The sequence below is a fragment of the Pogoniulus pusillus genome, chromosome 18, assembly GCF_015220805.1.
Source record: "Pogoniulus pusillus isolate bPogPus1 chromosome 18, bPogPus1.pri, whole genome shotgun sequence".
In the NCBI taxonomy this organism is placed as follows: domain Eukaryota; kingdom Metazoa; phylum Chordata; class Aves; order Piciformes; family Lybiidae; genus Pogoniulus; species Pogoniulus pusillus.
The window spans coordinates 9788575-9805713 of NC_087281.1; the positions used below are offsets into that span (position 1 = coordinate 9788575).

The window sequence follows — 17139 nt, forward strand, 5'->3', positions numbered from 1 at the left end:
TCATACAATGGTTTAGGTCAGAAGGGACCTCAAAGATCATCCAGTTCCAACCCTCTGCCATAGGCAGGGACACCTCTCACTAGAACAGGTCACTCAAGGTCTCATCCAACCTGGGCCTGAACACCTCCAGGGAGGAAGCAGCCACAGCCTCCCTGGGCAACCTGTGCCAGTGTCTCACCACCCTCACTGGAAAGAACTTCTTCCTAACCTCCAGTTTATATCTCCCCTCTGCCAGTTTAAATCCACTACTCCTCATCAAGTCATTACAAGACCTTGTAAATAGTCCCTCCCCAGCCTTCCTGTAGGCCCCCTTCAGATACTGGAAGGCTGCTACAAGGTCTCCTCAAAGCTTTCTCTTCTCTAAGCTGAAAAGTCCCAACTCTTGTAGCCTGTCCTCATAGCAGAGCTGCTCCAGCCCCTCAATCATCTTTAGGGGTCTGAGTTAGACAATACCAAGTAACTTATTTTGCATTATTTATCAGTGCATTGTTCAGCTTAAATCAAAATCAGACTTTACTTTTGAAAGAAAACAAGCAGTCCAGCAGTTTGCAAGGATGTCCCAAAATACCATATGCCACAGACTAAGATTTACCTCAAGAATCCAGCCTGTTTTCTCAACACAGAGGGATTTCAATCCCAGATGTGCTAGTTTGAAGCAAGCTAGAATGTTTTGGGTGAGAAGAACTAGATTACAGGCTGTGAAAGGAAAACAATGGTGATGTCTACTTCACTCGTAGGCTTGCTGAGAGGTATAAGAACAAGAAATAAAAACATAGATAACCACTTCTGCTGTTGGCAAGCTCTGAATTGCATCTTTCTAACCTCACCCTCCAATTTTCCTTCCTAATTTATTTTGCTTCCTAACCCCCTGGCCGAACCTCGGGACTGAGGTAAGGTTGAGAGAGGTAGGGGGAAGGTGAAGGGGTGGTTGGGAGCCCCTCCTGGGGACTCAGGTTTCTGGGAGGGCTGTTGTGTTTCTGTATTACCTTTTACCTTGTCTATTTCTGTCTATAATTGTACATACTGTAAATATCTGCTTGTATATGGTGCTAGCTGTAAATATAAGCTTCATTCAATTTCCTGAGCCAGCTGAGTCTAGTCTGGGTGATTTCCAAAGCGTGGGGGGGTGGGGAACACCCAAACCATCACACCAGAGTAAATAGAAAAGTCCCTCTGATTCCTGAGCACAGAGGGTTTCACCCAGACTGCCTAAGCTCTGAGGAAAACAGTACTGGATCCCACTGAGCACTAGCACTGAGTGATAGCACAGGTATACCGCCCTGGGCTACTCAGCTCAAAGGGGTGCAACATCTGACATTCAAGTCCAGACATCTAAAAGATCAGGAATTAAGATTACCAGCAGTTTCACCTGGGGCAAAGCCAAACAAAACATTCCTTCCCTGAGGCAGGAAGGTTATGACATTTATAGTACTTACTACTATAGCCTTACATCTGTTTCTTTCTAATTGCTGGAAGATTTCCCCTCTCCCCCCCAAAAAAAGGTTAAACATAGGAATTGTGACAAAAATTTCCAGAATATACAGCCCTCAAAGCCCACACATATTTCATTATAATTAAGCCACAGCTGTTTCATCATAATATTATCTGTGTAATGCCCCAGTTCCAAGCACTCTTCATCACGGCCTCCAGCTGAGACAGCAAACACAATTACTGACAACTAACACAAATCACAACCAAGAGCTAAGTGGTGACTGCAGCTAAAGGTAAACTGACAGGTCAGACTCTGTCTAGTGTTTACACAATCAACCAGGTTGGAAGAGACCTCCAAGATCATCTAGTCCAACCTAGCACCCAGCCCTAGCCACTCAACTAGATCATGGCACTAAGTGCCTCAGCCAGGCTTTTCTTGAACACCTCCAGGGATGGTGACTCCACCACCTCCCTGGGCAGCTCATTCCAATGCCAATCACTCTCTCTGCCAACAACTTCCCCCTAACATCCATTCTAGACCTCCCCTGGCACAACTTGAGACTGTGTCCCCTTGTTCTGTTGCTGGTCGCCTGGGAGAAGAGACCAACCCCACCTGGCTACAACCTCCCTTCAGGTAGTTGTAGACAGCAATGAAGTGTTCCCTGAGCCTCCTCTTCTGCAGGCTAAACACCCCCAGCTCCCTCAGCCTCTCCTCATAGGGTTTGCGTTCCAGGCCTTTGTCGCCCTTCTCTGGACATGTTCCAGCACCTCAACATCTTTCTTGAATTGAGAGGCCCAGAACTGGACACAGCACTCAAGGTGTGGCCTGACCAGTGCTGAGTACAGGGGAAGAATAACCTCTCTTGTCCTACTGGCCACACTGCTCCTGATCCAGGCCAGGATGCCATTGGCTCTCTTGGCCACCTGAGCACACTGCTGGCTCATCTTCAGCCTACTATCTACCAGTACCCCCAGGTCCCTTTCTTCCTGGCTGCTCTCCAGGTCCTACATATATATATACACAACAACATGAACAACTTTTCCTGCACCCATTACACTGATGTGATGATTGTTTGTAGAAAATAGCTACTGAGACAGTGCTCCCATTCTCTGTAATCTCATCAGCCTACCATTAGTCACATCTTTTTTTGGGTATCCTTCTAGTGCCAAGCTATGTTTTTTAAGTTGATGCATTAGTGCAGATAGAAGATTAATCAGCTCCCATTAACATCTGCTAACAGATACTGGTGCTAGAGGGAAGAATATGTCCACATCCTGCAGTAGGCAAGAATGAGACATATTACAAGGATGCAATATTCTAAAATTGTAGTCATGCTGAACATATCCTACTTTACCTAAGCAGACAGCAGTTAAAAAACAACATTGGTATGACTAATACTCTTTCCAAGGAGGCTATAAACCTGCTTATTTTGTTCAAGCTTTCAAATCTCAAAGCCATAGAAGGTCTGCAATCTGTCTCTATACTTGCATAGAGTTGCCACAAAGAAACCAAACTGTCAGTTCTATCCCAACAATTTAACACTGAAAATATTTCCCATTGCTAATTCCAGTTGCTAAAAAAAACTCAAGAAGTTCTCACATTCTCAGAGATACAGATAGACAGAGAGATAAAAAAAAAAAAACAACCAACCAAACCCAAAAAGTGCAAATCTCACAACAAATGGACTGAAGAGCAGCAATAAAATGGAGTGTTTCTAAGACTGTAACACAACCATTGTCCCAGGGCTCCAAGTATCACTTACTGCTGCAGTGTCACCTACCAGAGGGCAGAGAGGGGACTGAGAATGGCTGTTTCTTGAAAATCATTTAGGGGAAGTGGCAAGTTTCTATTGTCTGCCTCTTGCAGAACAAAGGGTGCTGTGATTCAGATCACCATTAGCCAGATTTTGGGTTTGTTGTTTTGGGTTTTGTTTGTTTCTGGTTTGGGTTTTGGTTTTTTTTTTTTCTTTACCTCTTGTGTGTGTGTGTTTGTAAACTTTCAGTTTGGCAGTGAGATATCCTGAGAGTTGCTGGTGAGTACAGGTGGACAACAGCTGTGGAGTAACTGCAATGTAACATACACTGGAGAATTGTGCTTACTGAAATGTACACAATGAGGAAGAACTTCTTTACATTGAGAGTACTGGAACAGGCTGCCTGTGGAGGTGGTGGAGTCTCCACATCTGCAGTCATTCAAAATCCACCTGAATGCTATTCTGTGCAATCTGCTCTATTTGCTCTAGGTGGACCTGCTCTCAGAGAGGGTTGGAGTAGACAATCTCCAAAGGTGCCTTCCAACCCTTAGCATTCTGTGGTATTCAGTTTTGCATTCTACAATGCATAAATCCTAAGATATTTGCATCAACATTTTTTTCAGTATCTGTTTCTGCTGTTTTAGATCACCAATTTTAACTTGAACACAAAGAGAAAAGGGTTATTTGTAGATCACTAAGCTCCAAATGGTGTATAAGCAGCCATTCCTAAATTGTCCTGTTGCATCACTTCCTCACCCTCCACCACAAGCAGCAATTCAATGTAGCCACAAATACATTTGCGACACCCCCAGCATGGCTCTTCCCTCTAGGCTGTTTCCATTGTCACACAGACACGCCTCACAGCACACCAGCAGAGAGAGAGTGAGTCAGATCACTGAAAGAAGAGAACCTCTGTTCAAGGCTGTTGTGTGGGATGGAGAAGGTCACTGATGCTGCTAAGAAGAGTGTCACCATTAGGAAACGGTGCAAAAAAAAAAATACAGAGCAAAAAATATGCAATGCCACTTTATTTGAGGCACTCTTTAGGCAATGCAGGAACACACAGACGCACCACTAGCGCTGTTTTGGAATGCATGAGACAATCAGCTGTGCATGCAGGTGGCTCAGACATGACACCCATCTAACTTGGAGAGATAAGACACATCCTGCAGTCAGCTCAGACTGAGCAGCACACAGCATAGCAAGCACCTTCAGACCTCCCCTTTCTGCAGTCCAGTGACACAGCCCACCTGCAGGCCACACGCATCCAGCACAGACTGGTACCATCACTCAGTCACTGTGACATCTCTGGCACTGTGATTGAAGCCCAACTCAGGTGTTACACCTGACCAGGCACAGAATTATCTGGAGTTCAGGGTTTGTTAGGTCTACCTCCAAATCACAGCAATATGTGATGGTTTGGGTGTACCCCACCCCCCCACACTTTAGAAATACCCAGACTAGACTCAGTCAGCTCTGGGAATATAAATGAAGCTTGTATTTACAGCTAGCACAAGATACAAGCAGATATTTACAGTACATACAGTTATAGACAGAAATAGACAAGGTAAAAGGGAATACAGAAACACAACAGCCCTCCCAGAAACCTGAGTCCCCCAAGGGGCTCTCAACCCCTCCTTCACCTTCCCCTTACCCCTCTCAACCTTACCCCAGTCCCAAGGAAGATTAGAGGTTCAGCCAAGAGTTTAAGAAGCAAAGGTGGGTTAGTCCAAATGGAGGGTGTGTTAGTGAGATGCAGCTCAGTCAGCAGCCCAAGTGAGAGTGAGTGAAAATGGTGAGAGTGTTATCTAATGTTTTCATTTCTTCTTCAGCAAGACTCTGAGGGGAGTAGACATCACCATTGTTTTCCTTTCACAGCCTATGATCTACTTCTCACCAAAACATTCTAGCTAGCTCCAAACTAGCACACAATATAACAGCATGGGACTTTCAGACCCATGCTGGCTCTGACAGTGGGGAAGAGAACTGCCTTTCTGGGGATGTGCAATTTAACTAATGACCCAGCTGAGTAACAGACAGCTTGTGCCTTCCTATCCATATATATAATACACTTACCTGCAAACTACATAAGCCACCTATCCACAGAGGACTTTCTGTACATCATGACCCCGATTACTGTAGCTGATGTATGGGATGCTTATCACATGTAGAAAAGAGAAGAGCCACAGCAAATCCAAACAGCCATTACCTCCAGAGTCTTTACACATGCAGTTACGTTGCAGAAAATTAATTTTACATCAGTATAAAGATGAGCTTCTTAATAAAACATCAAGCAATCCTATGAATTACAAAGAGCATATTCCATGTAGCAGCCCCTTCTCACAGCAATTAGCTATCAAGTCTCCTTTAATTGCTTGCTTTGATATGTGGGTTTTTTTGCAAAGAAGAAAAATAAAGCAATTAAAACCCTTAATGAGTGCCTGCTGCCTGCCCCCTAATTCATGGGCATTCTAATGTTCAACTTGTGTCTTTTCATAATAGACATAATTGCCAGATCCACTGCAACCCATCTATACAGAACATCAGCATGTTTTACACAGTGTACTGTAATAATGTAATTGCTGCAATTCAATACTAGCATTAAGAAAGAAAACCAAATGCTATGTGTGCAAAATTGACAACACACAAGCCTTTGAAATCATGCAATATTTAGCCTGTGTCCTCCTCATCTCCATTCTAGCTGTTTTGTCTGTACTGCCAACAAAAGGAATGAATTCTTCACAGCCTTTCACATGGAAAAGGCTTTTCACCTGTACTGATGATCTCTACACAGCTCTTGAAGGTTCCCATCACCTACACATAAAGGAAATATTCAGAGTTGACTGCAAGTCTGCTGTGAAAATGGGAAGCAAGTGGGACAGGAAGGAGATACTATAGCCTCGCCACTCTCAAAACTCTTCTTTACAGACATATCACAACTTGCTCCACTTCAGACCAGGAGCACAGCAAATGAAAGCCCACTGCCTTATAAACTGTGTGACATCTGTCCCATTCCTGGTAAGCAACAGATCAGAAGTTATAGGTGTCCCATTCAGATGCTTCAGCAAAACAGCTCATTATTAACAGCTATCAAATATGACCTTACAGACATATTTTTTATCTCACCAGGTATATTTTAACATCTTATCCTGTAGCAGAACTACTTCTGAAAACATCAACGAAAGCAAGACAGACTTGTCCCCCCAAGGAATACAGTCCACCAGCACTACACTAGTGACCTGTTCTAGAGGGAAGTGTCCCTGCCTATGGCAGGGGGCTGGAACTAGATGATCTTTGAGGTCCCTTGCAATCCAACCCATTCTATGATTCTGTACACAGAGGGATGAGAGGGAAAAATTAATGAAGTTTGGTTATGGATACTGTCTTGAGTTACAAAGTTACACATTTCTTTTCATAAACACAGATTTTTGACTTTATCTTCCCCAAATCTGCATCCCCTCTGCAAGATTTGAAACAAGACTTGCACTGCAAAGCAGAACAAACAAGTTCTCTACCCTGCCTTCAGCAACTGACATTGTAACTATTCATTCAAGAAGCATTTAACAAAGGAAAGAGCTGCAGAGGGACCCAGACAGGCTGCATGGGTGGGCAGAGGCCAAAGGAATGAGATTTAACAAGGCCAAGGGCACAGTTCTGCACTTTGGCCACAACAACCCCAAGCAGTGCTACAGGCTGGGGACAGAGTGGCCGGAGAGCAGCCAGGCAGAAAGGGATCTGGGGGTGCTGGTAGATAGCAGGCTGAAGATGAGGCAGCAGTGTGCCCAGGTGGCCAGGTGAGCCAATGGCATCCCGGCCTGTATCAGGAACAGTGTGGCCAGCAAGACAAGGGAGGTTATTCTTCCCCTGTACTCAGCACTAGTCAGGCCACACCTTGAGTCCTGTGTCCAGTTCTGGGCCCCTCAATTCAAGAGAGATGTTGAGGTGCTGGAACATGTCCAGAGAAGGGCAACGAAGCTGGTGAGGGGCCTGGAACACAAACCCTATGAGGAGAGGCTGAGGGAACTGGGGGTGTGCAGCCTGGAGAAGAAGAGGCTCAGGGGGGACACTTCATTGCTGTCTACAACTCCCTGAAGGGAGGCTGTATCCAGGTGGGGGTTGGTCTCTTCTCCCAGGCAACCAGCAACAGAACAAGGGGACACAGTCTCAAGTTGTGCCGGGGGAAGTCTAGGCTGGATGTTAGGAGGAAGTTGTTGGCAGAGAGAGTGATTGGCATTGGAATGGGCTGCCCAGGGAGGTGGTGGAGTCACCGTCCCTGGAGGTGTTCAAGAAAAGCCTGGATGAGGCACTTAGTGCCATGGTGTAGATGACTGGACAGGGCTGAGTGCTAGGTTGGACTGGCTGATCTTGGAGGTCTCTTTCAACCTGGTTGATTCTCTGATTTCCCACTAAAAACCATCCTGCACTGCCTCTTTTGCAGATCCCAAATACAAAGATTTGCCTTGCAGAGCAGTTCAAGACACGCTCGTGTTTGCTATTTTAAGTGCACCATCACGATTTGGCAGGAACCAATGGGGCAGGTAATCCTGTCCCCCCAGTTGTCTCTCAGCTGTCAGAGTTCAGTAGCCCTCAAGAAAAAAAAATCATGACGGTTATCCAGCTGTTGTATCATCACTGGGCTTAGTGTCATTAAACACAGACACACATAAAAAAAAAACCCAGCCCAAAACCCCTCAAAAACCTAATGACCACAAAACAAACCCTACAGAACAAAACAAACAAAAAAACCCACGAGGAAAACAACCAATCAACCAACCCCAACCCTTCTCCTTTGCCAAGCCACTCTTCTTATTTTATAAAGCTAAGAACCATACAGCTAACAGGTTTTATTTACACTTATGCTTAAAAATACATGAGTCTAACTTTATTCTGTTAAAAAGCATGTTCACAAGCATAACTTTGCACTCATCAGTAAAAAGAGCAGGACAAGCCCCTGTGTCTTCCACCCTCACTATCTGCTCTGTATCCTCAAGCTTCCCAAAGTCAACCCACCTTTTTTATCCAAACTGCAGATAAGATGGGGATGACATTTTTAGCTTTGTTATACAGGCATCAAGAGTTCTTAGTTTTGGACACAAGGAGATTCATTTTCAGTATGAATGAACACAGAGGCAGAAATAAAGAAAAAAGGCCATGCTAACTGGTATATTCGCTGGAACAGTATCATAGGGTGTTAGGGGTTGTAAGGGACCCAAAGAGATCATCAAGTCCAAGCCCCCTGCCACAGCAGGACAATCCTATCTAACACAGATCACAGAGGAACACATCCAGACAGGCCTTGAAAGTCTCCAGAGAAGGAGACTCCACAGCCTCTCTGGGGAGCCTGTGCCAGTGCTCTGGGACCCTTACAGTAAAGAAGTTCCCCCTTGTGTTGAGGTGGAACCTCCTTTGCTGCAGCTCACATCCACTGCTCCTTGTCCTATCACAAATGAGCCAGAATCTCCAGTTGCAAGAAGCAGCATTGCCAGGGATGAATAAAGAGATTTCAGACTCAAGGTTGGGCTTTAGATTCAAGAAGGGAAGGTTTGTATATATAAACAAAGAACATTTTTTTTCCTGCTCTATCTCAAAAGTAAACACAAATAGTAATAGAAAGTGTTCCATTTCTGGCTCTGAGAAACTTCCAGCTAACATTAAGAGGCAGTGGAGTCAACTCTGAATGCTTCTGAGAATGGTTATTAAAATAAACATAACTATCTAAGGGTTAGCCCTGTCAAACCTCCCCTGCAGCATGATGGCAGAGTGAGTACCACTGCCACTGGTAGCACAAAGCGGAGACACCACCACTGCAACAGATCACAGTATACCCTCAGTGGCCCCCACAAATGTGAGGACACTGGTTTTAATGGGTTAAACACAGTAAGGAGGAGGATCACTGATTTAAGAACAGGCCAGATCATTTTTTTCCAACACGTGACAGGAGCACATCATTGTATCACAGCCTAAGCTCCATAAAGGCTGTCATCAGCTGGCCTGCTCCTTGGTCAGAAACCGAGCATTTTCCTCCTCTCATAAACACAGCCCAGCCAAGTCATAACTCAAGCTATGCCTAAAGAAGGAGAATTTAGCCAGGAGGCCACAACCCCCTTTAAAAGCCCTGACTGTAGTAATCCTCAGGCTGACTGATTAGTTTCACTAGATTCCTTCATGAGAACTCTAGAGCCAACCACCCTAACGAAATAACAGCTGGGTTGAAGGAGAAACACTTGCCAAACATGACAACTGAGATGCTTTTCATTGTTTACAGAGATGCCTTAGCTGATGAAAATAGGTTTACATTTACAACAGGACAGAGAGATTACAGGAGGCCAACTCAGGAGAGTGTCAGGAAGAAACAGTCCCTGAGCTTTCATTGTGTTAATATACCAAACAGAAGCATCTTCCAAGTATGAAAGAGGCTACCATGTTATTTGGAAGTCTTTTACACACTTAGGCTTCAAGGCAGGGTGAGTGAAATAATGAAGGGACTCTTAATTACCCCTTCAAAACATATTCTCATTTCATCACAACATGCAAATTGCTCCCTTCCAATAAAGGGATAAGAGGAAAAGCTGCAGCAGCATCATAAGCCAAAACCCAGCACCACTAAGAAACAGGGAAGCATTTCTACAATGCAGAATCTGACGCACAACACCTTAAAGGTGGTTTCTTTCCTCCCCCTCCTCCTTACAGGAACAGTTCTTGTAAGCCCTATAGCATCTTCTAGGGAGTCACATAGATCCCAGTGAAGTAGATGTTAGCTTCAACTTAGTAAGACAAGCCAACAGAAAAACAGAGTGAATTTCAGCAGCAAACTACCTAGCACTGACCTGCAGCTTTGCTGTGGGTGGCTCAGAGCGAGGAAAGGCGTTGCAGAGCTATTAGTTCTTGAAACAGCTACCATGTCTCCTTTTCATTACATTTATGGCATATTCACTTTGAGAATCTCTGATGATTTATGCTACTCTGCAGTGCATCTTTACTCTGTGTCCCCTCCACATGTTAATTCTTTCATTCTTCCTCCCCCAGTTTTGTCCCCCTCGAGCTCACTTTGGAGTGGCAAAAGTAGAACAGATATGTAGAACAGCTGTTAAGCTTTACAGTACTGCAAAAGAGATATCATGGCACTGCTGCTCTTTTGTCTCTTTAAAAATCAGACAGAAATACCACTTTTCTGGCAAGTTTTCCTCTGACAGGGCAATCAAAGTGTCAGAGAAGCTGAAGCCAACCTCATTGTGTACTTCTCTTTCATTAAAAGGGGTTCGTAATTATGACTACAGAAAGAACACAGAATCCAGCCAAAATCCAAGAGCACCAGCTATACTGCTCACAGGCCTACACAAACATATCATTATCAATTGCCACTGAAACACTCACCAGGGAGAAAAACGTTTTATTCAGTTGTTAACACTATCATCAGGGAGAATCATAGAATCACACAATGTCAGGGCTGGAAGAGACCTCAAAAGCTCATCCAGTTCAACCACCCTGCCAGAGCAGGGTCACCTAGACCAGGTCACACAGGAAAGCATCCAGGTGGGTTCTGAATATCCCCAGGGAGGGAGACTCCACAACCCCCCCATGGCACCTTGTTCCAGTGCTCTGTCACCCTCACAGGTAAAAAATTCCTCCTCATGTTTAAGTGAAACTTCCTATGCCTCAGCTTCCACCCATTGCCCCTTGTCCTGTTATCAGGCATCACTGAGTGGAGCCTGGCTCCAGCCTCCTGGCACTCACCCTGCACGTATTTATAAACACTGATGAAGTCACCCCTCAGTCTCCTCCAAGCAGCACAGCCCCAGCTCCCTCAGCCTCTCCTCCTAAGACAGACGTTCCATTCTCTTAGTCATCTCAGTGGCTCTGCACTGGACACTCTCAAGCAGTTCTATGTCCCTCTTGACCTGGAGTGCCCAGAACCAGACACAATACTCCAGATGTGGCCTCACCAGGGCAGAGTAGAGGGGCAGGAGAACCTCTCTTGACCTACTAACCACAGCCCTTCTAATACACCCCAGAATGCCATTGCCCCTCCTGGCCACCAGAGCACATTGCCGGCTCATGGTCAACCTCCCATCAACTAGACCTCAAGCAGGAATCTGCTTCAGGTTCACATGTTTTCTACAAGCTTTGGCAAGCCTTTTTAAAATCCAAACAAAAAAAAATAAAGCAAACAACAAACCTGCACCTGTGAAAATTCACTAGCCTACAAACCATCATGGAAAAGAGATCTCGTGTCATAAATCAAACAGAATTTCCCCTTCTTAATACCATACAACTACAGGAAATTATTTATGGGTAGCATGCACATGTAAGAATCAGAGAGCTCACTCTGCACCTTCTCTTAGGAATCCTATTCCCGTGGATTCTAAGTATATTTCTATACACAGCTATATTTCTACACAGTTCTCCTGCATCTTTATTAAAACAAACTCCTGGCAAGCAAATCAAAATGCCTTGCATCCACTTCCATAAAGTTTCTATACATAGATGACAGCACTTAAGCAAACACAAATTTACTTATTCAGCCTTGAGGTCAGCACAGCAGCCTATTTCCTATCAACAGCATTTCCACACTGCTTCGTCCATAATTTAAGTTACAGGACCAGTTTGCCTTACACACTATTGGAAAGTATAGGCTGGATGTTAGGAGGAAGTTCTTCACAGAGAGAGTGATTTCCCATTGGAATGGGCTGCCCGGGGAGGTGGTGGAGTCACTGTCCCTGGACGTGTTCAAGAAAAGCCTGGATGAGGCACTCAGTGCCATGGTCTGGTTGAATGGATTGGGCTGGGTGCTAGGTTGGACTGGATGATCTTGGAGGTCTCTTCTAACCTGGTTGATTCTATGAAAACAGGTATAACTAATTCCCCTCAGCAGAACAAGATTAGAGTTCAAGGTCCTGAAAGGCCTTTCTGACTGAAGGTCAGTCCCAGAAGAGCTAGCTGCCTCCTCCTGCTTGGGTTGGCCCTGATAAGCCACACTGACATGAGTTATTCTGATTTTAATACAAGTGCACTTAGTGTTCTACGAGCCCTCACTCCTGGAGTCTCCACTTCAATTACAAGACCTTATAACTGCAGAAAAGTCCTTGAAAACACAAAGCAGATGTTCTGCATAGGCTTTTCCAGAAAGCACCGAAAAGTATGAACCAGAGTAATGCTCAGAAGTATGTGGGTTTTAAGCCAATTTAATATTTTGGGGTGGCCCAGTCTCCTTAGTTTCCCCCCCCAGATTTTAAAAGCAAACAATATGAAATTGCCACATTCTGAAGATGTTTGCAGGGAGGGAGGAAAGACCTTTGTCAGAAGAACCAGAAATACAAAAACTGAAGGAAGTATAAACTAAAACAAAACTAAGTTTCCACAATATCTCCTTCCAAGGTGTTTAAAAACTGGGTAAAAGCTCCTAAGAGGCTCCAAGGTTTTTGAATCTCACTTTGAGCTACAAAGTAACCACACAGCATTTAAGGCAAAGCAACTTCCCTTATGCATTTTCAGAAAACATACCTTACAAATTTTCTTTGTGTTTGGATCTTCTCAGAAAGTGAAAATGATCAACTACTACCATGCAGTTTTCCATACAGTTGTGTATATAACTACATTTTTCCATTCACCTTAAATGCTTTTTTTCTGGTTGGTTGGGTTTTTTTTTAAGCAACTGATGTTATAAATAGAAGAAATCTCATAATTTTGCTGTAGTTCATTGTGCCTCTGCATGTGACAGAATTCCCTGTGTCATCAGCATCAGATACTGCTAAAGATCACTTGGGACTAAACCAGCTAAAGCGTTAACTCTGCAGACTAAGGAATGCAAGCAGAAACCTGCAAACACCAAACACCACCATGATTCCTAGCTTTAGGCAAGGCTCCCTTCCTCTCATTCTTGATCTACAAATCCACATAGATGTTTGGAATAGCAATTTCTGTCTCCTGACAACATATCTGGATGTCAGAACCTGCATGCAGTTATGATGAATGCAATCACTTCCTTCTTGATGACTGTCAAAACCCTTCACTGATGTTCTAGCTAATTAACATGGTGTCACTAATAAAGAAATAAACAGGATTTCCTCTTCAGCAGCTGAATCCTTGCTTCTGTTTATCTAGAGAAGATTCTGTAAATAAAACCACCAGAAGACTCGACATGGAAACACTAAATATTCCTTTGCACTATTAGTATTAGAAACTCATTTTTGGCTTACCATGGATTCACTGATTAAGAGGAGAAGAAGAGACTCTTCTACGTTGTCTTGAGGGCAGTATGCACTGGAAGAGAGAACATTTTTCTGAGGAAGGTCAAGAGTTATCCCATCAGCCTCTTTCTCATTTCACAAGAGGAGCAGTAACACGAAACGTCTCTTGCATAATTCATTTGCTAGGCAATACCTTCTTTTGCAGGTTCACACAATTAAAAGCTCTGCAATGTATCCTAGTGGAGCCATACTGAACCATAGATAGATCATTTCCATTTCATAAGGAAGACAGCTATTCTGTTGGACTTGTTTTTCCTTTTGTGAAAAAATAAAGGCCATTCAGGCTTTAATGCTTCATTTTTCCATCAGGCTTTCTGATGTGAAGTTAAGAACACCAAAAAACACTATGACATGAATCAGTGACATAATTAGCAGTACTAAGGAGTATTCAGACACTCTCCTCCCTCTTGCCAATAAACTGAAATTAAAAAACAGAGCACTTACTTCTCTTCTGTGTACAGCTCAGGCCTCCGACAAAGAAGATTGCTAACATAAGACTGATCTTCCTTGTTCATGAACTCAGGAAGTGGATCAGATAAAGGGCTCCAGTAACAGTCTTCACTGAGAGAATGGAGAAGTACTTGGGCTAGTTGTTTGGCTGCAGTCTAGATTAGTGAACAGTACAAAAAAAGATGTATCAGAGAAGCCTTCTCCAACACAAAAAGGATATGTACCACTTTTCAGAAAGCTAGAGCAGCTACAACAGCTGCTAAAAAGCCTACACTGGCAGTCTCCCCTCCTCTGAGATGTCCCCAGCCTTCTGCATTTACGTGGTCCTGCTGCAGAACTGTAGGAAAGGAAGTATCAAAAAGGCCTAACAGCAAAGAACACTTCAATGAAGGAAGACAACTGCTTGCCATGGGGACTGCAGAGACAATCTCACAAACATTACTACTTTTGAGTATGATGGTACTCCACTGTCCTCCATCTCAGATTTTTGTGTGCAAGCCAGCCCAGAGGCAACTTTTGTATTAGGTTTAAAAGATCAACACGTTATATGTTAATATTACTCTTACTAAAGCCTTTTGTAGCTTAGTCTCATAGAATCAACCAGGTTGGAAGAGACCTCCAAGATCATCCAGTCCAACCTAGCACCCAGCCCTAGCCACTCAACTAGACCATGGCACTAAGTGCCTCATCCAGGCTTTTCTTGAGCACCTCCAGGGACGGTGACTCCATCACATCCCTGGGCAGCCCATTCCAATGCCAATCACTCTACTTTTCTCTTTTTGTTGCAACAGTGCAGGGAGGAGAGAACACAGTCAGAAACTTCACATTTGGACATTGCACTGACTTTTCTTGGCCACTGAGTGGCTGGACCCAAAGCAAGGCAAGTTAACTTGACTCTGCAAAACTATCTTTGGCATTTGTCACTGTCTCCCATCCAACAGATCTCTCTTTTTTTTTGCACTGTAAATAGATGAACATGCAAACAGACACAGACATGAAAAACAGGCAGTATCCTCTGTGAATTCTAAGCAGCACAAACTTCTAAGCTATAAAGAATAATCTATACAGAGAGGAGGACAGGGCAAACTTCCTGTCCTAATGCTTCCATTATTATCCTGGAACTTCTCTGACTACTGCATATGTATTTTATATGCAATTTACATATCAAGCTATATCCTAAGGCCACTGTAAAATGTAAATACCAGGATAGGTATGATTGATAAAAGGATCTGGGGGTTGTAATAGACAGGAGCTGGGTATGAGCCAGCAGTGTGCCCAGGTGGCCAAGAAGACCATTGGCATCCTGGCTTGGATGAAAAATGCTCTGTCCAGCAGGAGTAGGGAGGTGATTGTCCCCTTGGACTCATCTTTGATGAAGCCACAACTCAAGTATTGTGTTCAATACAAGAGAGATGTGGAGATGCTGGAGTAGGTCCAGAGAAGGGCAACGAAGCAGGGGAAGGGCCTGGAGAATAAATCTTATGAGGAGTGACTGAGGGAGTTGGGGATGGTTAGTTTGAGAAAGAGAAGGCTGAGGGGAGACCTCATTGCTGTCTACAGCTACCTGAAGGGACATTGTGGAGAGGCTGCAGCTGGTCTCTTCTCACAGGTAGTTGGAGACAGAACGAAGGGGAATGGCCTCAAGTTGACACTGGATAGGTTTAGATTGGATATTGGGAAAAGATTTTGACAGAGAGAGTGGTCAGACACTGGAATGAGCTGCCCAGGGAGGTGGTGGAGTCACCCACCCTGGATGTGTTAAGGTCGTTTGGATGTGGTGCTTAGGGATATGGTTTAAGGTGAATCTTGCAGAGTAGGGTTACAGATTAGACTTGGTAATCCTGAGGGGCTTTTCCAACCTGCATGTTTCTGTCATTCTGTGATAAACTGAAGCATTATTTCACTTAATATATGACATCTACAGCACCAAATAAATCATACTGAGTTTAAAGTTCTTCTTATCATATTCAGGAAAATAACTTGTTTGAATACAAGATTCTTTAGCTCCATCCACCTCACCACAAAAATTAAATCACTGAATTAGTCTTAAAATGTAGCCACAGCAGTGTGTGCTCTTTCTTAAACACCAGAAAGGGAGATGTCATAGGTGTACCTAGCAAAAGCAATCTAAATGTATGCTGGTGCATCAGAGAAGTATTGTCACACGCCAACTCTCTGGAAACCCCAAGACCTTATAAGCATGCCTACTGACAAGTTACAGAAAGTCTTCTAGCTGGGATTTTCTATGCTTTTTATAGCAAGGAAGTATGAGTAAAATGGCTTAGGGCTCTACAACATTAGCCAGCATCATTTTGTCATCTCAGTATGCAATTATTTAGTCAGTCCTACCCTGAGGACTCTCCTATATTTTTTCCTACAGTCTAATAAGTGAGGGAAAAATAATATGCCAGCAACAGAAAGACTTCTTCTGGTTCACGCAGAAGTAGGAGTATAATTTTTGCTAAGCCTTTCAAAAGGCAAGCACCAAATACTTTCAGTGTCTTTGATTTTAACATAGAGTACAGTAGCTCTGTAAATTAACTTCACTCTTGTTTTGAATAAGAGCAAACAAACCAGAACAAGCCAAGACTCTGATTTATGTTTTTACTGCCTTTGGCTAAAGAAAGCATCATTATCCTTGAAGAACACTGTGATCTCACAAATTAAGGGGAAAAAATAATCATCATGTGTTTCACTTTTATGCTTTAAATGCTCCTTTATTTAAGCACATTCCTTACTTTGCCTTCTTTAACCGCTCTTTAAAAATAAGTATGAAAATTCCAGTAAAGTGGAATTCCCAAGTAGGAGATGAACACCTTCAGATTTACCCTTAGGGACGAATGTTGCAGGGGTGTTAGAGAGCTCTCCCCAAGTGCAGAGACAGGAGAATTTGAGTGCCATGTTCTGCAGCGGCACAGGAACAACAGATGGTGAGTTGACTCATTTCAGCAAAATGCTACAAGAGGCAAGCAACAAAAATCCCCTGAACTCTGTTCTCAATCTGGAAAAGGTTGCAACTGTTGAGAGTGTGCCAATTGTTTACATCACCTCCTCTAATTCCCTGCACAAACTTCTGTACGCATGTGTATTCTCAGTTAGATACGTACTGTGACCCCCAAAGCAACAAAGAGATTCACTGGAACAGAAGTTCCAAAACACATAGATATGCAAAAAAAGCACCCAGTATAATCTTTCTACTCAGACTTCCATTTTAGCTCTACCTTTGTGTGCCAGCTAGATAGACAGTTGGTCTATCC

At 43.7% G+C, this 17139-nt stretch overlaps 1 protein-coding gene across 4 annotated transcripts in view; it reads right to left on the minus strand.

Moving 5' to 3' along the window:
* TTC7A (tetratricopeptide repeat domain 7A) overlaps window positions 1-17139 on the minus strand; it is a 180431-nt gene that overhangs the window by 133567 nt on the left and 29725 nt on the right. For all 4 annotated transcript variants that reach the window (XM_064158360.1, XM_064158358.1, XM_064158359.1 and 1 more), the window contains 2 exons: window positions 13877-14037; window positions 13382-13445 (listed from right to left, as the gene is read on the minus strand). In XM_064158360.1, coding sequence (XP_064014430.1) covers window positions 13382-13445; window positions 13877-14037 — 225 coding nt within the window. The remainder of the gene's footprint in view (window positions 1-13381; window positions 13446-13876; window positions 14038-17139) is intronic.